Source organism: Echiichthys vipera, assembly GCF_963691815.1.
Source record: "Echiichthys vipera genome assembly, chromosome: 15".
Classification (NCBI taxonomy): domain Eukaryota; kingdom Metazoa; phylum Chordata; class Actinopteri; order Perciformes; family Trachinidae; genus Echiichthys; species Echiichthys vipera.
The window spans coordinates 14262968-14287860 of record NC_139840.1 but is presented as its reverse complement, the minus strand read 5'-3'; the positions used below and the strand labels follow the sequence as shown (position 1 = coordinate 14287860).

At 43.9% G+C, this 24893-nt stretch overlaps 1 protein-coding gene across 6 annotated transcripts in view; it reads right to left on the bottom strand.

Annotated features, from left to right (window-relative positions):
• znf521 (zinc finger protein 521) overlaps positions 1-24893 on the bottom strand; it is a 93328-nt gene that overhangs the window by 65133 nt on the left and 3302 nt on the right. For 3 of the 6 annotated variants that reach the window (XM_083928318.1, XM_083928316.1, XM_083928317.1), the window contains exons 2-3: positions 20314-20367; positions 12395-12595 (exon numbers count right to left, since the gene is read on the bottom strand). Coding sequence is in view for 2 of the 6 variants with exons in the window: in XM_083928316.1 (XP_083784442.1) it covers positions 12395-12595; positions 20314-20367 (255 nt within the window). In the remaining 4 variants the exon portion in view is untranslated. Of the gene's footprint in view, positions 1-12394; positions 12596-20313; positions 20371-24893 lie in introns of all 6 variants that reach the window. The other 3 variants (XM_083928319.1, XM_083928321.1, XM_083928320.1) reach the window with 3 other exon arrangements.

Sequence of the window (24893 nt, the reverse complement as noted above, 5' to 3'; positions counted from 1 at the left end):
CCTCGGGGGAGCCGCTGGTAATTTCCAGCTTCGCCAGAAACTCAGGTATTAGAAAAGACCGCTTGGGGACCTGCCACAATATACCTTCACAATTTCATATGCTCTGAAAAAGAGGGAGCCCCTCCCTCCCAGACGCCCCCCCCAGTAAACCCCCTCGAGGGTCCCCAGTTCAAATTTCTGAAGTGCAGACAACGGGTGTATGTGTGGGGGAGGGGAGGGTGGTGGTGGGGGGCCCGTGGGACTGAGCACCAGCAATAGAAAATCCACTGCATAGAGGAGAAAAAAGCATTTCCTCTCTGGTCTGGCAGGAGTGCCTTTTTTCCCCTGGCTCCCACCAGAGGCTTTTTACAAAACATGTGTTGCTGACATGTTGACAGATTGCTCAGTGAAGTGTTAGGCGCATGCACACGGCTGGCCATTTAGGGGGACATGGCTTCCTACCCAACATCCTCTACCTGAGGCACCATGTTTTATACATCATCCCCCAAAGAAAAAAGGGAAACAATAAAAGGTAAGGGAGTTGCTTCCTTTGTGAGCAAAGAGAAATATCAGAGAGAAGAGAGGGAGACTGCGTATAATGCTGCCTTAGCTGAACTGCGGCGATGGGGAGGAGCAACGGAAGTGAGAATAAGGGAGGGAAATGGTTTCAGGCAGGAAAGGAGATAAAGCAGAGAGGTGGGAAAAAGAGCTTGAGGATACATGGTATGCTTATGTACAGCAGGTGAGCCTGTCAAACCAATAAGAAGCCCAAAAGACCCCCTCTTTGTCTTCCTGTGTTGAAGCCACCAATAGCATGCAGGAGGATGGAATCTGATCAAAGGCCAGCTTCCAGATCCAACTTTCGCACATATCAGGGTATCGACAGCACACGTCTTAATCGCCCTGCGGCTCCAAAAGTGCTGCCGTGGCAACAGGATGGAAATGGGGATCATAATGTATTCATGGTGCCGGCGACCTGGGGGCTGCGGAGCGCGCTCTCTGGGGACCGCACTTTACCCAGAGCCAGACGTGTCTGGGCAAAATCACTCCACACAAGACAGCAGCAGAATACTGAGGAGCCATGACAGGATGGAGGGAGGGGGGGAGAAAGAGGGGAAGCAGGAGAACTACAGATAGAAATGGAAGATGATAATAGAAAACAAAGACGGAGAAGGGTAAGGACAGAGGTAAACAATGGCTGCTGAGTGTGTCAGAGTTTACAGTAAAAAGAAAAAAAGGAAGAAAGGTTGCATTGCTCCAGTACTGAATGGAAACTTCAAAAACACAAAAGATCTGAAGCTTGAGGAGGAAAAAAAACAGGATGTGATTGGTGGGAAGGGGCTTGCTGGGATGAGTGGCTCTACCTTGAGAAGCCTTATGCTGCTTGACCAGGTGGGTGGTTGGCTGGGAAATAAATTGCAGAGGAAATTGGTCCAGATTATCAGGGCCACAAAGAGACATGGCCCTTTGGCCACGGGCAAGGATGGATAAATGGCTGGATGAGTAAATGAACAGAGGGATAGAGAAGGGGAAGATTGATGGCTGAGCAGATGGATGGTTCAGTTGGATTGAGAGTCCAGTTACCCACCACCCGCTATCCCCATCCCCACCCATCCTATCCACTACTGAAAATAAATGCTCACATTGGAGATTCATCCTGCTTTTTCCTAGCTGAAGGTAATGCTCTCTCTGACCCTTACCATCCTAATGATCTCCCACTCCTCCTCCACCTCACACACGCATATACAAACACAAACACATACGCATTCTCAAACTCAAACACACCCACAAAAATGCTCACATGCACAAACAAACAAACACAAAGCTATAGCCTGACCTGCTTTTCCTCAACAGGAGGGCAGCTACAACAGGCACCATGCCAGGTAAACATCCTCAAGCCTTGTGCGCTCACTGCAGAGGGTAAAGCTCAATGCTGGAAACATACTCTAAAATACAAGGAATAGTCAATTATGTTTAGGGTTGGGAAGACATTCTTAGAATATATATTCCTCTTACATGGCCCTCCTGCTGTATTTAGACATAAAAAATGAAAAAGACACAACATTTGCTGCATTTTATATCAAGGTTCCTTCTGTAACCCCCCCCCAGAGGTGATGATTCAAATGCAAACTCTCCCAAAATGAGAGGATTCACCTGCAGACTATGGTGCATCCTACTGCACTAACTATCCTCCACACGTAGTACACCCTCAGGCATTCAACCTAGGGCCACAGACAGCTCCCCTGTCTGTCTTTCCTCCTTCCCTTTAGCTGACAGGTTCTTCGACTGCTAAGCTCCAACACGGACCTCTGTGTTCGAGATGACTGTGCAGAACAATCAGGGGAGAGACAGACAAAAAGAAAGAAAGCGAAGGAACGAACGATGAAGCGGGGTGAGAGGAGGAGTGCGGGCGAAGCAGAGGTAGAGAGAAACAAGGACATCCACAACTTGTTCTCATAGAGAGATGACCCCTGGCCATCCCGAGGCATCTGGTTTATCTAGCTGTCTGGGTAAGCCACGCACACACCTAATGACTCCAGCCTGGTCCATGTCCCATAGGTTTTTTTTATCCTGGATTACGGATGGGGAATGACAATGGGCTGGTAAACTACTGTGCCTCATGTCTAGGAGCTCATATCAGACAAGCAATTCTCCATGATGAAAAGACTGGGGTGAGTTAAGCAACAAGGTTCAAAGTTACTGAGAAGTTACAGCAGTGGTTTCTGAATTTTATTTACAATTTGATGTAAGATTAATATATCCTTAGGTTTAAGGCGCCTATATTCGTATTGGTGCGGTATTGCTCATTTGTATGCATCATAAATAGTATATCTCAAACTGAAGGTCAAATATACCCAGAACTCTGAGTTGCGCATAATGTTGGGGGCCGATGAGATGTAGTTTGGACTCTAACCTCTAACTCTTTTTTTCTCATGTTGCATGGCGCTGCTGAACAGACCTCAATCTACTTCTGTGGTGGAGATTAGCAATCATCTGGGGTCTTCATATTGATGGCCAGGCTCAGCTTGTTTGCATATTTACTGGCCTCAGAGCCCAGTCGCCTGAGGTGAGAAGCAAATTACATTTCTGCTTACCCCCACGCTCACAACTCTCTCACACTCTTTCGATTTCTATGCCTCGTTTTTGCCTCCTTTTTTTTCCACAACCTTGTTTCTCTTAACATGCTGATCAGTCATCTTGCGGTAAGCATCCTTGCCTGCCCTGGTTGCATCCGAATAGCGGTCTCATTTGGCTAACATCATCACAGCGTAATCTTGTTGGAGAGAGCAATCAGTTTACTTTGGAATTAGGTATTCCGTTGGCGGGCCCGGAGAGAGGGAAGGCTCACAGGGTTTAAAGGATGCAAACGAAAGCATGCTCTCCAGAATACAGTCTTGAGCCTGATTGGGTGATAACAACCCACACAGGCTCCATGTGAGAGTAATGAATGGCCAATGGGAGGCCTGAATAATAATGCAATTGGATTAAAATCCAATCAGACGGTGGTTTTTGTCTGTTGACTTTGTTTGTGGGGTATGTTCTACAAACCAAGTTCATGATGAGAAAGATGCATCATGCTTTGACTGGGGGCACATAATGTCCCAATATACAGATTACCACTCTGTTTACTATGGCCCAATCTCTATTGGCTGTCAGTCAGTCCTGCAGGATTCTGTTGATCTGATTATATTGTACATGCATTGCATATAGAATCAGTCGGAAAAAAGAGTGATACAACAGTTGCATGTTCTGTGCTGTCTTAAATCACTGGTTTATTTAGAGAATGGCTACCACAGGTGGTGAGTTACTATTTAATCAAGGATTTTAATGACTTGGTTTATCACAGAGACATGTACCAAGCTGGCACACTCTGCAGCCTTACGCACAATCTCAGCCACTCGTTGGGAGGCCATCTCTTAGGAGAGGCTCTCTGATCAAATCGATTGACTCCTCCAGGATGATCGATCAGTCAGGCAGGTTGGAGGTGGAATAGATTAGATGACCTTTACATTCTCAGCGGTGTTGGACCCCCAACTGTCCACTGCTCTTAACATTAAGAGGACATCTCTGTATTACCTGACAGCATGGCTTTACTGTCATTACATTCTGTACCGACACACAATGTTCCCTCTGCCAAAGTATAGTCCAGCTGGTGGCCTTGGAGACCTTAAACGACACCCATCCTGCCCATAAAAACTAAATTTATGAACCAACCTTCCAGTCCGAAAATGGCAATTAGCACTAAGGAACAAATGTGTTACTTCACATGATATTTGAGAATCCCTGTCCTTGTGGGTGGCTGAACTCCCCATATCCTGAAATATAGGAGTGGCTGTTCCACAGAGCCCTATAGCAGCCCCCACCCAAACACTACCCCCTGGCCAACAAAAACAACCCCTGGGAGGGGTAGGGGAGAGGGGGAAATGTTGAGTCGGTGATAATGTAGCCCCAAAGTTCCTAAACCACAGTGGCTAGCAGGATGCCGTCACAGCTGGCTCTGCTCCTTCCTGTGGGCCCGCTCCACGGAGCTCAGCCTGCTGGGAGACATAAACCTGTCGTACTGGTCACTCTTTCCACCGCCCTCCATCTCCCTCCTTCCTTTCTTCCCATTACTCCCAAGTTTGGCAAAAGCCATCAAAGAAAAAAGTCCTACGGGGATCAATGTGCAAAACATTTCCACGTAGACATAAGCTAAATCCTGTGACCTTTTCATTAGGGAGTATTGACAGGATTCAAAAGCCTGTAGATGTTACTTTAAGGTGTATGTGAATGAGGTACGTCTTGATTGGTGAACTTTTCTTTTTCATAAAGTCAAGTTACATCCTGGTGTAAATTATCATCAGAGAACCATGCCACTGATAGCTCTTTGGTATTTGATATGCTAATAAAGAGTAATGATTACAACATTACAATACAAACCAAGTGTTTGTTCATGTTATACACTTCACACAATTTGCTACATAATACACCTGACACCTGTTAAGGTGCCATCTGACCAAAGGAAATCAGATAACTGAAAACAAAAATATAAAAACAACCCTTCTTTACATATTTGCATTTTTAGCGTAACATTGTATTTTTCAGATTCATAGGAGAGGAAAAGAAATCAAAATCCATAAAGTTTCCTAAATAGATTTTTGCCTTTTCTTTGAGCCTATTTATGTTTCTCTGTATCTGCTTCATCATTATTCTGGTGAGCAGTCCCACGTTTGAAAGAGGGAGAAAAAAAAGAAAATCATTTGAATTCTGGGGACCCAGAGGAGAGTGAGCAAAACCCTGAGGTAAGATCCAAGCTCGCTCTCCGTGCCCTTCCGTTGGCTGTCTACCTGGTAAACATCTACACAAGCTCCTTGCTTTCAAAACTCGTCAACCGGTGCCTATGTACTTTAGACTGGCCGGCCAAGCAGGAATTGAGACTTTATTTGTTTTTTTACTTTTTCCTGTCTCTCTTCCGAGCCACCGCACATACCCTGTCTGGCATTAATGATGTTGTTAATAAAATGCGGCTGGTCTGTGGATGGATTTGCCTGGCAGGCCTGGTGCCTGTCCTTCTCAGAGATAAGCCCACTGCTGGCCTTATCTACCTCCCGCAGCCCCACCCAGCAGTGCTGTGCACTGGACACACAACCAGTCAACTCATCACTGACTAATTACCACCTCTGACTGCCTTACAAAGCAGGCCTGGACTCTCATCTCTGCTGCTGCTGCTGCGATTGGCTCTCCCCTACCTTGACTGTGTCTCTCTTCACTCCTTTGTCTTTTACCCATCCCCCTTTCTATATCTGTCTCTCCCATGTCTCAATACATTTAACTTGTCTATCCTGGCTAGTTTTGTCCTGTACAATATTCTATTGTATTTTTCTTGGCCAACAGGCTATTAGACTATAAGTGGAAAGTTTTATGGCGTTCACTGAGAAGGGGATATGCAAAGCCTGCATAGATTTTCTGCAGTAGTCGTGTTACCGTTGTCACACAGTGTTTAGTAATACATAGGTTACACGCCGATTATATTTTTGCCCATCGTCGGTTTTACTTATAGAAATAAAACCTATTTAGTCAATTTTCACGTATTGGTGCCCACGTTCATTAAATACAAAAATTCTTATTTGTAAAATACTAAGGGTGTTATTTGCGGACGACGGATGCTAGGGTCATAAACTTAAAGTGTCTGCTCTGTGCAGGAGCAGAAGCAGAGTCGCAGCACAGAGTAGCTGACTCAGAGTTCACTTATGTGACGAGAGGAAAGAGAGTTGACTGACAAGACGGTGGTGGAGGACTTGGTGTTGAACCTGAAAACATAATCGCCTATTTATCAATATATTTCGGATTTAAACAAAATACTAACAGGGAATCTGAAAACGTTGATGAGGCAATCTGTAAACTTTGACGTTAGCAGCCTCTGGTCCGGAGGCAGCATTTCTAGTGTGGCCACGATCAGCTCCAGCAGTCGTGCTGCAGCTGCGTTCGACTCCACAGCAAAGGCTTGACCAGAGATTAACAAACACACTCGGCAGATATTGGTAGTCAATGACTATTGTAATTGGTAACATGGTGTTGTCACGAGTTTATTAAATGGAGAGAAAATGTACTCACCGTGGTATTCCTAATTGTGGGTGGTCAGGTAAATTGTGTGTCTACCTTCCATTGTATGTCAATGCATTTTAAAAAGGATTAATGTCATTTTTGTTACCGTTTCTCAGTAAGGACTTCTGCCATTTGTGAGCCGGAGTCAGTTCAGTCTCATAGCTTTAGCAGGGCAGCCAAAGTCACTTGTGATACAGAGGGAGGGAGCGGTTTCTTTTATTCAATTGTTTTCCACTTCCACGAGCGTGTGCCAAGGGGGAGGAAAGCGCCGGCTTAACACGCTCTGCAATTCAACACGGCCAGACGCAGTCCTATTAAGATTTAATGTGCCATTCTTCTGCTTGTGCCGCTGAAAAAGACTTGCAGGCTGAGGAAGAGAGTGAACAAAGAGCAGGCAGAGCCAGGGCCAGGGAGAGATGAAGAGAGCGAGAGAAATTGAGACAACCGCTCCATGGCCAGGTCTCTGTCACCCGACTGAAGTCAGTAGTTTTAAAGGGATGTTACGTAGTGGGGGGGGGGGTAACAACAATGTTCTTGATATAGTGAAGTCCATGTAGTTCTAGATGAGTACATGAGATTATCTCTGTTTTGTCCTCGTCACCCCTGCTATTGTGGCTACCTACTTAAGAAAGAGGTCAACTGGATGAAGTCGCAGCATGTGTTTACCCTCTTGGGCGATAAATTATGTGTTGTCTAAAATGCAGAGTGCAGGCATGCAGGTGCTGTGAGTAGGCATGTCTGCACGTGTGCGCGATAATACGAGTGTGTGTGTTTGTGTATGTGTGTGTGTGTGTGTGTGTGTGTGTGTGTGTGTGTGTGTGTGTGTGTGTGTGTGTGTGTGTGTGTGTGTGTGTGTGTGTGTGTGTGTGTGTGTGTTTGCATGCATAAGCGGATGACTGATTAAGCAAGCAAGTACAAGAGAGACTAAGTGTTTTAAATAGAGGGGGATGTGAATATGAGTTGTAGCGTCGGCCATCGTCATGTCTGCTATAAACACAAAGATAAAAGCAGGCTACTCTATTCTTATTTTGATTGTGTTTCTGCAGAAAATGCAGTCTTTGTCTGACAAAGACCAATAAATACTTTATACAGTGCATAATGTGTGCGGTTTGGAGCACTGGGGAGAGTGAAAGAGGGCGTCCTCACGAGGGCATATGCTTTGAATTCCTAATGACACTCCTGTTAACGTTACTGGCACTGTCGCACAGAGAGGAAGCGCACAGGGATGCTACGCCGTGGAGTCAAACATCTACTTTAATACTCCCTTTCTTTCTCTGCCTCTCTTTCTCTCCCTACCTATTTCTCTTCCTCATAGACACTCGCATAGAACATGCCCCCTCACCCAACACAAACACATACACGCAGGAAAGACTCAAGCTCAATTCTGAGAGCTCACTCTAGCATGAGGTCTCTTTTCAGTGGCTGCGTTGTGCCAGAAGTAGCTATTCTCCCCTGACCGCCTCTCCTCCTTTCAAAGCCTTGTAATCAGTGTGCTGCTCTTTGTACCAGGATGTCGCAAGACGCCCCAGCAAAAAACAGAGCAGAATTTCTGATGAACGGCAGTGGCTCAGAGTTGGGCTAATCAGGTCTTGCTCATGACGCTCTCCTCTTATGTGAGCCCTTTTGAAGCAAATAAAGTCTTTGCAGTTTGGCACATTCTTCTTGGCAGCCACAAAGCAGCTGTTGGATCAATACACAAAGTTAGTTGAAAAAAAAACCCAGTACAACCAATAGGAGCCTGTTGGAAGCAGTTAGTAGAAAACATGGCCTGCCAGGAGCCTGTTCATAGTTGAGGGTATTACTGAATGTTTCCATGCTGCTGACCCAACGACTTGATGTAAATGAATTCAAACACTTCAAACAAACAGGTCGTGGTTGGGAATGGAAAGAAAAAAAAACAAATCAGTGGGTTTTTAAAAAATGTGTCTGGTTCCCCATCGCCCCGACAGAGACTTTCATACCAGAAATTTGTCTAAAATATTTCTATCATATTACGGTCCTCTTCATTGTGGGGGGAACTTATTGTTTCTCACTGAGTATTAATATTTCATTTGTATTTTTCTCATAAATCTGAAATGTATTTTATTGAAGCTGAGTGCATTTTGCTTTGTCTACAGGGAAGAAGAAAGGGGAAATCTACATAATATAAATCCATATATGGCCCAGTTATCTCTCTCTCTCTCTGTTGCACCCTCTTTGATTGATTCCTTTATCTGAGGCAAGCAGAAGACATGCTCTGTTTGCTCGCACAGTGGCCGGCAGGAAAACAGAGAAAGACACTTATTAAAAAGGTCATCTCACAGAGGGTTAAAATAGCAGGGCACGGATCTCTCTGGGGGTGGGAGCAGCCATGCCCCTCCTCTAGTGAAGGACATAAGAAAAGGTGTTGCTCAAGGGAACTGGACCCGTAATGAAAGAATGGCAACCAGGCTGACAGCCCATGTGTGCGCTAGGCTAGTCAAATACCTTCAGAGACACAGAATTGGAGATCTGAAAGTGAAAGGCTCTGTGAGAATGCAATATTTTGAATTAAACTCTGAGCTAGATATGTTATTTTTATTTACAGTGTGGGCTGGCTAGTAAACACATGTTGAAATGAGCCGAGGAGCAAGGTATTTGGCGAGTAGGTCTGAGTGCATGTTTCCTTGCCTACCGCTTCAATTTCATATCTAGCAGATGAACATGTCTCATGCCAACTGAGTACAAAAGTCAAACTGTAGATACTTTCTCTCTTTCTCCATGAAGGATAAGTAACAATACAAGGGTGCACAGACAATACACTGAGACAAAGCATTTGTGAAGTGTTTTTGGAAGGGCCTATGAAATAGCAGTGCCTCCAGCCTCCTGTCTCCTCCCCAGGGCAGCCTAAAGCCCTGTCGGCAGGATGCTGATCCCCACACGGAAACCTGATCCGCAGCCATCCTGGAGCCGGGGGGGGGGGGGGGGGGGGGGGGGGTGTTGCGCTCTCATCCCCCACCCCCCCTTGGAGCGCCTCCACTTCTGCTCCAGAGTTAAAGGGGTGCTCTGGGGGAACATTCCTCTAGCCCTGCCCCAGCCAGCCTCCACTCTCAACTCTCTAGAGGAGCATTCTTCCAGCCCTGCCCTAGCCTTCACTGGGATCTCCTGGGGAGCATTCCTGAAGCCCTGCCCCAGCCCAAGACGGGCTCCCTGGGGATGCATTCCTGCAGCACTCTCTCTCTCTTTCTCTCTCCCCCTCTCCCTCCTTCTCCCTCGCTCCCTTTCTCAGACTCTCGCCTTCCTCCGCAGTCCAGCATTAACGCGATCAATAGCACCGATCGCATCAGGGACACGAGGCAATCCATACCCATGCGCTCCCTTAGCGCACTGCAGTGGTCACGGCTTAAGTGCATAGAAAGGTGTTATACCTCTGCCAGACGGGGGGGAGACAATGGCCGCCATTGATCGCAGTGACATGTAACATCTTTCTCTTTTCTCTCTTTCCATCGGGCGTGGTCAACATGCAGCTTGAATCTGTTTGGACTTTATTTAGTCTGTTTTGTCTCACTCCTGTGGTGAAACTTGTATTTTACTGTAGAACATAGACCCAGAATAAACACGTGAGGTAGTAGGTTTATATGGGCATGTCTGGTTCTGGTAATACACTGTATACGCTTACGGGATATCAGCTGGGGGAAAAAAGAGCTGAGTTCTGTCAGGGAACAGCAAGCAAATCACCATATGTGGATTGGTTCCAGTCAAGCTCTGCAACTTGTTTACCGAAAATAAAACATTTAAAATTGTAAAAATGGAGGATTTAGCAGGTGCTGGTGGTTGATTAGAAAATGGTTCTAATAAAGGATCCATCTGTGAGTAGAGACTTGATGTAAGGCAGATTAATTGGTCATGGATGTCTACATAATGCCACATAGGAAATCTCTTCCCATATTCCAGAGAATACACAAACACACATTCAAAGTACTTAGTATGCCATCTAGAAGTTTCTTTTCTCCCACTGTGTTTGAATACTAATAGAGTGTTTCTGCGCAATCACAATACCCTAATGGCAATTAGATTCTTTTGTTTGGTTTCCGCGGGGGCTCTTATCCAAACTGAGTTTTTTCATCATTGAGCAATTAAGAGTTATTTGTCCGTAAGATTGACATTTATAAAAGCCAGGCTTAATTATTGAAAAATATGGCTGAGTCAGTCATGACCATGTTACAGCGATGCTGAACATAAAAGGCCTGCCACTGAATCAAATGCACTACTGTTAATGGTACTGACTGAATATTACACCACCACATACGTATTATTCAAAGATAATCTGTATTCAATGTTAGAGCATGTCCCCCTTTGATTTAAATAATACCCTTTGTGTTTTTATTTTCTAGGTTCCCCAAACACTGCTCCCAAATCAATGCCGGCTTGATGGAATTAAGTGTTGAAGGGGGGGTGACAGAAGGTTCTGCACTTTTTCTTCAAACCGATGAATGCTTTTGTTGGATGACGGTAATGTGAACGTGAATAGCGCATTGATTTTCACACCTTTAGGCGGCTGAGCATCACTTCGAATTTGCACACACATGAGGACACCTTAGGCAAACATATATTTATACAAGCACACCTGCACATACAAAGTCACTCTTACAGTGAACATACATGCATTTCTGCTTAAACTAAGGACAAGGGGGTTCATGACGCACGCACGCACACACACACACACATACACACACACGCACACACACATACACACACACACACACACACACACACACACACACACACACACACACACACACACACACACACACACACACACACACACACACACACACACACACACACACACACACACACACAAAGTAGTCAGTATTTAGTTTGTGAGACTGTCTTACAGTTAATGGAAAATCTTTGTAAAACTCGTGGGATATCTACCCTATAATTTGTGGCTTGCTGGTTGTGGGTTGTAAAATATGAAATCAAACTGGGCTTGAATGTAAACAGAAAAGAAAGACTACGCTTCTTTTCTCCTGAACAATATAACGGCATAAGGCTTTTCTAGCTTCTGCAGGACAACAGAAACCGGATGGTTACATTTGAACCTGTTCATGTTCTGTTTCTGATCAAGATAAGAGACAGGGGACCTGCCCAAACATAAGGAAATGTGTGTCAGGTAGTGTTTCTCAATGTGGGCCCATCAGGATGCGTAAAGGAGGACAGCAAGTCCAGGAGAAGCACATGGAAACCTTCAGTTCACATCATTAGTTCTGTCTGCCACCTTGTCATGATATTTATAGCCCTATTCATCCATCAACAGGTCAATGACACAGTGTGCCAATGGCATCCTTCTCTTTCAGTACCGCTAGGTATTACTTCTGAAGCTAGCTAGCATTGGGACCAGCTGAGGGACTTTCCTGGAGCAACGATCTGTTTCCAGTTGGTGGTCTTCTTACTGTGGAACTTTGTGGCAGCACGTAACACTCCAGTGAAATGTTCAAATTAGTATAGTGCTGTATAAAATGTTACACTGAAACAGGCAAGGACACAATGCACATGCTATAAATACATACAGTATACTGTAGCCTACAATGATCTATTATAAGGACACATGGAGGCCTGTTTGTACGTCAGGCCTGTAGATATTGATGTACAGCACATAGAAATAATGTGCTATGTGTGTGAGGCCTGTGTGTGTGTTGTTGGATATTTACCAAGGAAACTGGTAGTCTGGTGTTGTGCTCCCCTTGGTGCAGTGTACTAACACATAGTGTGGCATATTCTCTGGTGAAGGCATAGAGTGGGAGTGGGAGTAGCAGAAGAGCTGAGTGGCAGAGTGGAGGGGAGGCTCGGTGGGCTGAACGTTGTTTACCTGTCAGCTGGCATTGATTAATCTTGTGTTCGGTGAGATCGCTCAGCGACTCGAACACCTGCCGGCAGCTGTCGCAGCTGTGCAGCGCGGGCTCCTCGTCGTCCTCCTCTCCCTCCTCTCCTTCCTCTGGAGAGAGCTGCCTCTTCCTCAAGCGCCCGGTCTCACCATCCTCCGCCGCCCTCTCGAGGGCGCACTCTGGATCTGTAGAGCCACAGGAAATGACAGCACCACATAGTCAGAGGGGTGACCCATACAGTGAGGTACTACAGCTTCCTCTGGGTGACAATAAAATGGATTTGTCGACTCTGGATTTAATAAAAACAATAATAAAAGCTGTAATAAAAATGCAGGTTCAATTTGGGCCTCTGTAACTCAACCACTCATGCCATAACAGAACTGTTGGGCAGGTGAGGGTGAGAGATATACAGCCACACACAGACAAGGTGGCACAATGCTCTCTCTCTCACACACACACATACACACACACACACACACACACACACACACACACACACACACACACACACACACACACACACACACACACACACACACACATACACATACACACACACACACACACACACACACATCTAATACACACATTCATCTAATACACACATGCGTGCACACTCTTCTGTTATTAGAAATGGTTTTACGTTGTGTTTGCCCTGCTTCACCCAAGCAAAACTTCAGTATATGAAACTAGACTGATGGGAATATGTGTAGTTAATAAATCCTGGATTGCAGTTTTGGCTCGACCAAAGAAATATAAAATTCCGCCAGTGAGTCCAAATTGCATCAGTCAGCGTCTATCAAAGGAGACAGACCATGCCATATTATCAAGACATCTGGGCCAGAAATGCGGATGTATGGAGAGTAGCACAGTAAGACACACAAAACTGAGATTGGTGTGTGTTAGGCTGTCGTCACGACACACTTCCCTAAATTATTCAGCCTTGCTCGCAGCCAGCCGCGGGTCGCACACATCAATATTCTTCAATCCATCTGCAGTTTTGTCTCTTGTTGGCTTTGTGCTGCAGCAGTGCCAGGGGTGGGCGACTGACTGAACCACGACTAGGAATCATCTTTCAAGATACCAGTCTAATCTGAAGTTCTTCACGTGATGCTAAAATATTCAGACAACAAATCAAACCTTGCATTGTTCACTCACAGCACCATAAACATCTTCACTCAGATGCACAGTAAATCTGGCTCGCAACAACGTCTTAAATAGACCTAAATAGACAGAATGGCCTGCAGCCTTCGTTCTCCCCTGCTGTGACCATTGCACTTCTAAATAAGACTGATTAAAAAAGCCATACTTACAATCAGACACTCATGCCAACCTGGTTAAGATGTTGTGTGGTAGAACTAAGAGCTCTTGCATTTCACTGGCAGCCATTTTAAGCCCTACTGATGCAAGTGTTCCTTAGCTTGTCCTGAAACTCCGGAGGGGAACGTTATGAGGAGGCCTGTTTTTTCGCTTTGCACACGTTTAACAGTGAGGACAAAGGTGTGTGTGTGGCACTGATGCATGCAGGTGTGACTGCATATATATACTGGGTGTCTATTCACGTGGGCAGCCATTTTAAGTCCTCCTTCTGTAGGGTGCTCTGAAACTGTGAAATTCCTTGAGGAAGGAGTTCCAGAACTCATCAAGGCCACCCAGGATTTTTTCCTTTCCCCGACTTGCGCCAAGTATTGATGTAACATCACACCCTCCATTGTCCTTCCCTCTTGGCGACTGAGGCTCTCGGAACATGCCCTCTAAAAATATCAGCACTGTGGTCCCCAGTGGGACCATGCAGAACAGACCAGAACAGAAGGTGTTTCAAGAAAATGAAAATCCCAACCCAATCCTCACAGATGCAGGCCTTTCTTGCTCTGGGGAGAAACACTTCTGACTGTGGCCAAAAGCCACACAATATAGACTTATAATTCATCCACACTGAGACACAGAATTCACAATATGCACTGAAATGTGAACACTTCATGTCTTATTTTACAGGGTGCCCGTGGACTTTGATATTCTTTTTCCAAAGACCTTTATGAATCATTCATGTCTCTTATATTACAACTCAGTCCTGTCAGAGAAAACATTTAAACATTTTATGTCTTATCCTGAATAAAAATGCATTTCTCAGTGCAGAGTGCAAATGCATTTTACTCTGGTGTTCATATTAAGTCTATACTCTCATATTGTTTCAACAGATCTACAATAACAACCAGACGAAGAAAGAACTCAGAAAAACTGGGAAATTTATGAGATTGAAATACAAAGAGCTTTATGCATGTGTGAATTGATTTTCACTTGCTCATTTTCTCTGGTCTCGAGTGACAAGTTTAGGTTCTTGGACGAGCTGAGTGACCTCCCGTGCACCAATATGATTCGTTGTTCGAAGTGTAAACTACTACACGTTTAGGGTGGCTGGGGTTGGGTGAAAGTGAGTGGGTGTGTTCGATGTGTGTGTGTGTGTGTGTGTGTGTGGGTGGGGGGGGTGACACGGCAAGGTCACGTCCAACCCTGGGATTAAAGACCCACGTCAATACTGAGGTTCCTGTGCCTCTGGGCCTCATAGAGTAATCCATCAGATCAGGACATCCTCTTCTACCAGTCTCTACAGGCTGGACAGCAGATCAATAGCAACATGCTTGGAATGGCTGACAATCACATGTGGAATATGGGGGGGAAGATGTGTGGCATATTGAAAATTTTTCATCATGCTTGACGGCCGTGTTAATTTTGTTAATCAGCTTGACAATGTTGGTATAGAAGGTTAGGATAAGAGGGAAGACACGTTTACCGGTGATCCATATTCTGATAAGGTCAGCTCGAAGTAAGATGATCGTAGCTCGAACTGAGAAGTTATTCATGAGGGGAATTTAATGAAGATCTGACTGAAAGGACACATTTTTAATCTTTATGGTACTACTATGGTACTTAGTTTTGTACTAATGGAACGTGGATATCTGAATGGTGATTGACATCTTTATAGCCATGTAATACCTGAGTCCATCCATCATACACACTCTTGTCTCTTATGGTGCCTAGTGACATTTATCATGGCACAACTTTCATCTTGTGAGTTGAAGAGTCCCCTGGTCCATCCCACCCTTATATTATTGAATAATTCTGCTCTTAAATATTTATAACCTTTTAATTGATATTCTCTTCTCTAGTCCCTCAGCCCCACCAGGGACCCCTTGGTACCTAGCAGGGAAGCCTACACTCGTCCCCCCACTGTCTGGCCCACATACTGAGATATGTGGAGACACTGACCACGGGGTGAGGAGGAGGAAGAGCTAATGCGGTACAGTGAAGAGTCGGGCCGAGCTGCACTCAATAGAGTTACGATGTAGAAAGTTAACTCTCACCATGAACCCAACCTCGCTGGAGATTTTATGTCTAACTTTAAGCTTAAAGATTAAATAAAATATTGACAGCCTATAGGACAAGGAAAAGAGATACAGAAACGTTGTTGTTGGGTACTTGAACTGCCACATGTGATGGATGTCAGTGTTTTAAACCAAAATTCATTCAAATCCAGGCATAGAACAAGAAATAGCGTGAAATCACTGAGGGCTATGTTCTTACTTGCCTGTAGATACAGTGTGTGTAGCTCCATCAGGATCTAGCATCTTTCTTTGTGCAATGAAAGACCATGGCGCTGAAAACATCATTACCAGCTTACCCATATCCTCATTTCCCCATCATTTCCCAGAGATCCTGATCCTATGATGCCCCCCTCCCCGGCAAACCCACCCTACAACCACCCAACCCCAAGTACGAATTAAGAATTTATTTTAACCAGCAAGCAGCTTCTGTCGACACATGTCGGCAGGCCTGATCAAAGGTGAGTGTGCTCCTTTATCAGAGTGAGGGAGGCTGTCAGAAATAGGAGGACATTAAGATTGAATAACCTTCACACGGTTGTCGGCACCTCATTATTTAAAAATCTAAAACTTTTGCCGAGCATCCGCGATATATAGGTCACACTACATTCTAATGCCACATGTGCCTCCGAGTGTATCCTCCTCTGTGTGGATGGGATTTAGGGCTCTCCACTTAGACCGTCACATCCACTGATCCCCCATCATTAAAGAATGTCATGATCCGACAACGTGGCTGAGCGCTTGACACTTGCCAGATTGTTAAAGATCCTCAAGAATTTGCATGGGGTAGGGGCTGTGTTCATGTTTGATGCATGCAATCTTATTCAAGCCCCCCAGATTCATATTAAGGACTAATTGCTGTTTAATATCTTGCTGCATTTTAAATTTCAAAGTAAATTAACAGAGGAGTTTGTCAAAAGAAATTTCTCTTAAAACGCTTAACACATTACAAGCTCAAAGTGATGCGCTGACAGACAAATATTTCCCACCTTATTATATGTTTAAAAAAAAATAAACATGCTGTATATATATGAAAATCGTATGATGCAGGCTGAGATAAAGAAAACAGTAGCACAGAGACAGAAAAAGGTGCAAAACAATTACGAGAAGAAAGAACACACACTGACGACAACGCAGAGAGCACAACATGAAGGCATAAGCCCATACAATCACAGGTATACTGACGGCATCATTCACCATTAAAATCTTTATACCAAAAAAGGAAAGATATGAAGACAAAAAGAATAATGGAAATCAAAGCAGCTGACTGAGAAAACAACATTTGAACATACCAAATGCTCTCCTTCTCTCACTCTCACTCTCTCTCTCTCTCTCTCTCTCTCTCTCTCTCTCTCTCTCTCTCTCTCTCTCTCTCTCTCTCTCTCTCTCTCTCTCTCTCTCTCTCTCTCTCTCTCTCTCTCTCTCTCTCTCTCTCTCTCTCTCTCTCTCTCTCTCTCTCTCTCTCTCTCTCTCTCTCTGCCACAGTGTCTCACTCGCTCTCTCACAGGGAGTGATAATATTGAACGGAGCGCCTTGCTATGCCATTAGTGCAGTAAAACATCAAAGGAAATGAATAATAGAGAATATGATTTTCTGAAGTGGTGGAGTGAAAGAGTCCTTTCCTCTTCCTGCTGTACTGAGCCCTGCAGTACATTGATCTGTGGGCAGCTTCAACCTCAGCCAGAGCCAGCGTCTCAGGACCGCGCACCACTACGCTACACTACTCTACGGCACCTTGCCACCCAGACACCCCTTCAGATCTCTAGAACACTTCTATTTGCCTCAGTCCACTCCGCTTTGACAGAGCTGACACCCTCTTCCAAAAAACAGCCTCAATCTGACATAGCCAAGAGCAAAACAGAAAGAAAGAAAAAAGAAAGGGATGTATATATAAGAGAGAAGAAAAAGCACGGAGCATGTGGTTATAATTACACACAGGCAGCGCAGTGGTAAAGCCAAGCTGCAGATCTTAAGCCTGCTCGACACTCTCTGGGTAAAAAAGAGCACTGCCTCATTAAATCTCAGATATCACACTGTTCCTGCCCCTCTATACTATGCATAATACTGTCTGTCTTTTAGCAGGCCTCTTTTGTTAGCATTTCTCCTCTGCTACATATCAAACATGAATAAGAGACGGGATGCAGGGCAAGCAGAACGCTTGCAGAGTCAAAGAAGAGCACAACTGGGGGTCATACTTATCTTGACACCATGTCTGACTAAGCCCTTCGTTTGTCAGGGGTATAACAATCTCATTGTGGCCTTGTCCGTCAAAGTGGCAAATGCATGAAAAGCAGGTAAGCATTTTCACTGCTTTTTAAATGATGTTAAAAGGGGCTTGTTTGGGCAGTGGAATTGGATATGAATTACTGCAGTTACGGTAAAGACAAAAGTTGGAGGGGACAAATTGGGAAATAGCAAGGGAAATCTCTAAGCATCTTAAAAGTTTACCACCACAAACAACCCTTTTCCTCATTGACCATTTGTCAAGCTGCATCCTGAGAGGGGGTTAAAAAATAAATCAGTCAGATGAAGTCAAATGAGGAAAGTGAGAAATTAATTTGTGCGCCCTCCTGATTTCTCCACAGGCAGACATCGATCATGTGGCTGCTGTCTCCCCTCACTCTGGAGATAGAGGTGGTGGAGGGCTGGGGAGAGGGGAGATTCGTGTGTCTGAGGGGGTCGTTGTAATCAGGCACACTCATTAGCTCTACTTTGGCTCTGGATGACAGGGGGTCTCCAAGGCAAGTCTGCCTTTTATGCCCAGTCCTTCATCCCTTGAGCTGGGGTTAGAGGGGCCGAGGAGGTGGTTTCTTTCCACACAACCACCCACCAATGCCTATCAATACGCATTAACTCAGCAGCAGATAAATATCTCATTTGAACAAAAATGTTGCGGAAATATTTACTGCCATATCTGATCAATTACACACTAAAGGGTCAATCGGAAACACATGAGAGGGATGATGGAGAACACCAAAGATCTGAAACAGCACATGCATTGGCAGTTCAAGACCATTTAAAAAAAAAAGGGGTGAGATGGGCTGGGAATTTGCAGGCCGGGGGCTACATGCGATTTTAGGGTACCAAAAACCCTGAATGCCCTGGGTCTCTAGTTTGTGGTTGTAATGTTTCATGAGGCTGTGATTATCCTAGAGTTTACAACAGGTCATTTTATACACTGGGGTTAAGTTTCAAAAAATGGTCTCACTACAATGAAATGACTACAGGGAGGAACATCATCACACATGAATACAACTGGCCTCATTGAATACACGAGTGTCTCAGCTTTCCAGTCAGACTCAATTTATGCAATTCCAAGACTGTTAAGGGACCCCAGTATGCAGAAAAAAAACAAAACGAAAAAACACACATTTATACTACAAAAACGACATGGTTTTTGACACAAAATGGGAGACAAAGGGGAGACTCGTGTACCCATAGATCCCATTCAGATATCTTGAGGGCAGAGGTCAAGGGACCCTTTTGAAAATGTTTCCCTGACCACAATATAGCCTATATAGTAATCATTAGCAAGCTAACATGACATGGTTGGTAGCTATGTCTTAAGTTGTCAAGTTTCATAAGATATTCCAATATCTACATTCCTTCAATCTAGCTTTAAACGGAGCCCGCTAAGGCATCTCAGCGAAAGTCTATGTAGGGCGACCCGCGGCGTATCTGATCCAGGCTTAATATTACAGGGGCACTGGCCTGTCCTTATGCCCCCTTAGAACTGCCATCGACTGTAGGATGTCTGAAGTCTGCTCCGTTTAAATGTTCTGCAATTTAAGAATAACCAATCTGCCCCTAAATACCAGCGTGAAGCCTAGGTTTTCAGAGATAGGAAACAAAAAACTGAAACAATAATAGTGTAGTCATAAGCAGCTGAGATAAGCCCAGGCCCGTTATAGTAGTGCATCCTCCTGTTTTTTGCACTCAAAGGCTATGGGTAAATGCTGGACTAATGTGGCAGCCTAGGAGTACCCAGGGTCCCTAGCCTGCTGAGCAAAACCATCCATATCGGGTTTAAAATAACCACGCCTGAGACTTAACCTTTACCAGAGACAAATGAAATGAAAATATACAGTGTGGTGCATCAGGAGCAGGCTTCATTCATAGGGGGCTTTCTGCTAGCCTGACCTGAATTACCGCTCTGTTCCTGGAGGGCCACAGTGAATGGCACGCATGGAGACAGGACACATTCATCTGGGTAGCTCTATTCTACATCATACAGTGGGTTGGGAAACAAAGAGTCTAAAAAAATGCCAAGAACACACAGAAACACAAGGACAGCTATAAGCACACCTGCATGTATGCATGCGCACAAACACACAAACAAAGAAGAGCTACTCTGCTCAGCCCTTCTCACAAATGCCGCCATGCAGTTTACAGAATGAAAACCTCAAAAACAGGAAATACATAGTTCATATCATCCTGAACCCAACAAAGATTTTACAGACAGACACACACACACATGATCCACTTTCCAGCCGAAAATGATGAAATATGAAATGGAGCATTACCGCTTGGAATGGCAGTCTGCCCAGGACTGTGCTGGTCCTCTGTCACATTGTCTTCTACTGCCAGGAAAAGAGAAGGGGAAGAAAAAGAGGGAAAGAAACAGTTAACAGTGAAAAACAAGTTAGACACATTGAGATTTCTATCTTTTTTATTATTTACTATTGAGATTTTCTGTATAGAAACTCCAAGAGATTTCAACAGCTTTCGACAGCTCAACCTGTGGTTTGGGAATCCACACAAGCCTTTCATATGTATGAGGTTTGGCAACAAGGTAAACAGCCACCCACGTAAATAACATATTGGACTGGGTAATAACGTGATGAATTATGAACGTCTCCCATGAAACGTCCTCCCAACATCAACAGTGACCAAGTAAAAAACACCTTGATGACTACATTAGTGAGAAGGCTGTGTAGTGCCTTGGTTAGCTAAATTAGATGAGTATCAAAACATGTGTAGATTCCAGTTTAATATATGAACTTTCTTAAAGCTGCCTGTGATCCAAAAGTAAATGCAAAGAAAACATAAATGCATGTGTCATAACAAGCAAAGCAGCTGCAAAGTGCTTTTGTTCTTGAACAGGATGGCTGACAAAAAAATGACAGCTTGATCTGCACTGAAATTCGCTCATTAAGTGAATGGTAACTAAACCACTTTTGACTTTTTGACAACAGCATGGCCTTGAAAAACAACTTCTGTTTAGTGAAAGGTAGAAATCTTTTACATTGGAGCTGTTTTGGAACTGGTGAGGGTTCCTTGTGGCATATCAAGTACAAGAAATGAAATGGATTTTAACAGCGGGAAGAGAACAAAAGAGTCTCCCACCTGTTCTATGTAAAATGAGGGTTTCGCTGAGGACTTCTTACGCCTCTGCGTTCCACCCCTGCAGTTGAAATGCATTCTCCATTATGTCTTTTCTTTCTAGCCTTTCATTTTCCTGGGCAAAGAGGAAGGGGGAGTCTGACAGGACCTCCCAGTAGGGGAGTGTGGCAGTGACTGCCAAAGCAGAAACTGGCGCACTTTTAAAATCGCACAAAATATCCTGTACTTTGCATAATTAAGGCAGGATCCTATGGTGGCAGAAGCCCCCTCAGGGGAGCAAGAGTCAGTGTCAAGCAGGGTGTCAAACCTCAGTGAAAAATGAAGAGGAAAGTGTTGAGCTGTTTCTTATGAAGATGGCAAACGACGGAGCAACTATGGTTCGCTGTCAGGCCTTGTCCAGCCAAAACTGAGAATTCCTGAGAAGCTTTTATCCAGAATAACCTCTTTAAGGAAATGCCACTATTTACTCAATACATACATATGACAATTTCAGATGGGAAATATTTCCCTTAGTAACAATTATAATTGATGTACATAGAAATTGTGCCAAACAAACTTCCATGGGTCTGGAAATTCATTAGCAAAATCAATTAAAAGTGATGAGGTAGACATAGTAGGACACTATGGAGGTATATCCCTCGGAGCCACCAAAGAGGACTGTATCAGTCAACACAGAAGCCTTGTCCTGTTAAAGGAGGCCTTAGTGACTGACGCCCTGAGAGTTTAATGAGTTTCTCCAGCACTGTTGAGCGCCTTGCATCTAGGATCATTTAAATGGGCTAGGGATGGGGGTCCTAATAAATCCCCCATGGTTCTATCAGAGATTGGTGGTGAGAGCTGCAGTTTTTGTTTCGATTACCGTCCCTGTTGGTGACATGAGGGAGTTCAGGCAGAAAATTCTATTTCACAATGCCATAAGAACTTAAACATTACAGCGGTTTGTGTTTATTTGTCACCACTGTGAACGTATTAAAAGTTTTGTCCATCACAGTGCAAGTGCTTCTCATTTGCACCTGTCTTCTCGATAATTAATAGCTAGCTAGGAGCGATCATAGAGGGTGGGCTGTCAAGTAAAGGCAGACTCCTGTGATGCGTCATACTGGCTGGATATTTGATCAACAGCAGTACAAATACAAATAGCTGGACAGTATTAATTAAAACCCTCTGAAGCTCATGATCACTTCATGACAAAATAACTTCAACTGAATAAAACTGTTGTTAATGCATCACCACTATCAGTTAATTAATGTTTGACAAGATGCAGTGTATCACTCAGTCTGTGACAAAGTGTAATCATGCTGATAGGTTTTGTTGATACAATACCAAACACACATGGGACCATTTCAGCACTGCTCCTTTGATTTTCAAAATGCGGAGCAGGAAAGACATAATCCCACAACAAGTGGCACCGCATTAAAGGCCACTAATTAACACACTGGCCACACACAAAACAACGAAGAGTAACTGTCATTATATTGAGAGTGACAATCCCCAAAGACGGGACATTTCCTTTTTAGGGATGAATTAATTTTCTACAGGGGGAGCAGAACAAGAAGGAAACAAGCAAACACTAACACAAAGTAAAAAAACAAACAAAAGGATACAAAATAAAAAAAAACAACAACAAAAAACTGATTGATCACTGTATGCAAAGCCTATGATACACCACACCTGCATAAAACTAATGATTTAATAGACATGAATGAGCAAAATAAGACAAACTCTCAGCAGCTTGGACCTTTCCTAATCTAACAAAAAAATGAATTTTGTGTAATAGTGAAGAGCGCGTATATATGCAAACAAAAGTGTGTGTATGATTACTGCACATTTTTTTGCTTTCATTTGTGGATTGCCACGTATTTGTGTGTTTATGCATCTTGCAGCATTTCTCAGACATTAAAAAAAAAAAAAAGCCTGAGTGTGTTCCTGGATATGCGTGACTCATCTGCTTGGTTACAGCCAGCTTGGACGATACAGAGCCGAACACAATGGCTGTGTAATCCGCCCTGACTGACCGAGAAGGAGACGCTCGCCACAGGGACTACAACTCAATTTAGCTTGGGTCAAGAGGTCAACCCTCCTCAATTAGGGCTTGGAAGGGAGGGAGGAGGACACACACTGCACATGAATAACTTTCTTAATGAGCAATATTTGAACTGGTGATTAGTGTCATAAATAATTTGCAATAGAGGAGCATGTTAATCACGTTACGTAATATCTGTAATCCTTCATATATTGCCACGTACTTTAAGCAAATCGTAAGAGCAAAACCAAATGAACTCCACTAGTAGCAATAACAGAGATGGCATGAATCAATTATGCAAATATTGCAATTTTAGCCTGCAAATTTTTTTTTATGCCATTCGTACAGGAAAAGAGACAGATGCAAATAAGCCTAGCAATGTATCATTTAATTTGCAGCGGTGGAGGAAATCAAACACTGTCTCAGAATCAGAACTCCTTCTCCATGTGGCAGACAATCCATGACAACAAGAGAGACACATGCCATGGAGTAAGAAAAGATATCGGCCAGCTCCCGCGACACCCAGTCCAACACACTGAGCCGCATGTCAAGAGCACTGACAGCCGTGCTAATGGGATTTTTCCACGGCTCCATCATAATTTCCTTAATGATAATACTAACCATATTTTTGTGTCACATTAAAAAAGTGTTAATGGGTGTTATGCCACAGATCATTAATTGTGAACAGACTGGAATACTGCAGCTTCCTACCAACTAAGAATGACGCGACTGTTAATAGACAATTTAACAGGGGAGGAAAAAGAAATGATTGGGACATGGTCTGTTATTAATTGTTCAAATTCAGAAGATGTATTTATTACATTTAACATTAAACATATCAAATGCAGTGTGTATTTTTTTTTTTTTGAGTAGCTTCCGACAAATATACTTGAGCTTAAAGGTGCCATCACACTTTTTTTGTTATACAGGCATGCTCATAAAGAGAGAGTGTGTGTGTGTGTGTGTGTGTGTGTGTGTGTGTGTGTGTGTGTGTGTGTGTGTGTTTGGTGTGTGTGTGTGTGTGTGTGTGTGTTTGTGTGTGTGTGTGTGTGTGTGTGTGTGTGGGGGGGGGGGGTGTCGTTATGCATCTCTGGGCCGAACGGGCATGCTCAAGTTTCCTTCCTCCGAAACGAAAAGCTTCAAATTAGCACAAGTGTGGGTTTTACATAAATAAATACCTATTTTAGTTGGTTTTTTTCACGCTCAAAATTTAACAGGAGTTTTACTCTCCTGACTTTAAGGGAAATAAAAATGCGCTTCAAGTCTGGCAGAGATATTTTAATGTATCATATTAACTTTATTTTCAGTAGGCCCTTCACAGACTTCCGAAATCATCCTGTTCTGGAGGGGTGTATATTTAAAGTGTAAAATAATATTTCCTTCATGTATAGCCAAGGAAAACTCACTCATGTGGCGACAAATTTCAGCTCCTCAGAAACATCAAATATTTAAGGTGTACATGACACAGCGCTGATTTCATGACAGCCCCTATGCTTAAAGTAAATGGCGCAGAAAATGTATTTATATATGCGGATGACGGACCTGGAAACTTCCTCCTCAGCCAATAAACACATCAGGCTTGAGACTGTCATTTGTGCTTCAAATGAAAATATCAACCCAGCCTCATATTATTCAGGAAGTGCTGTAGGACAGGCAACGTGGCAGTCATCACACGCTACATGCAGGATTTGGAGTGAGATCCTCCTTCCTCGCTGCTCACCACTGAGTGAGGCAATG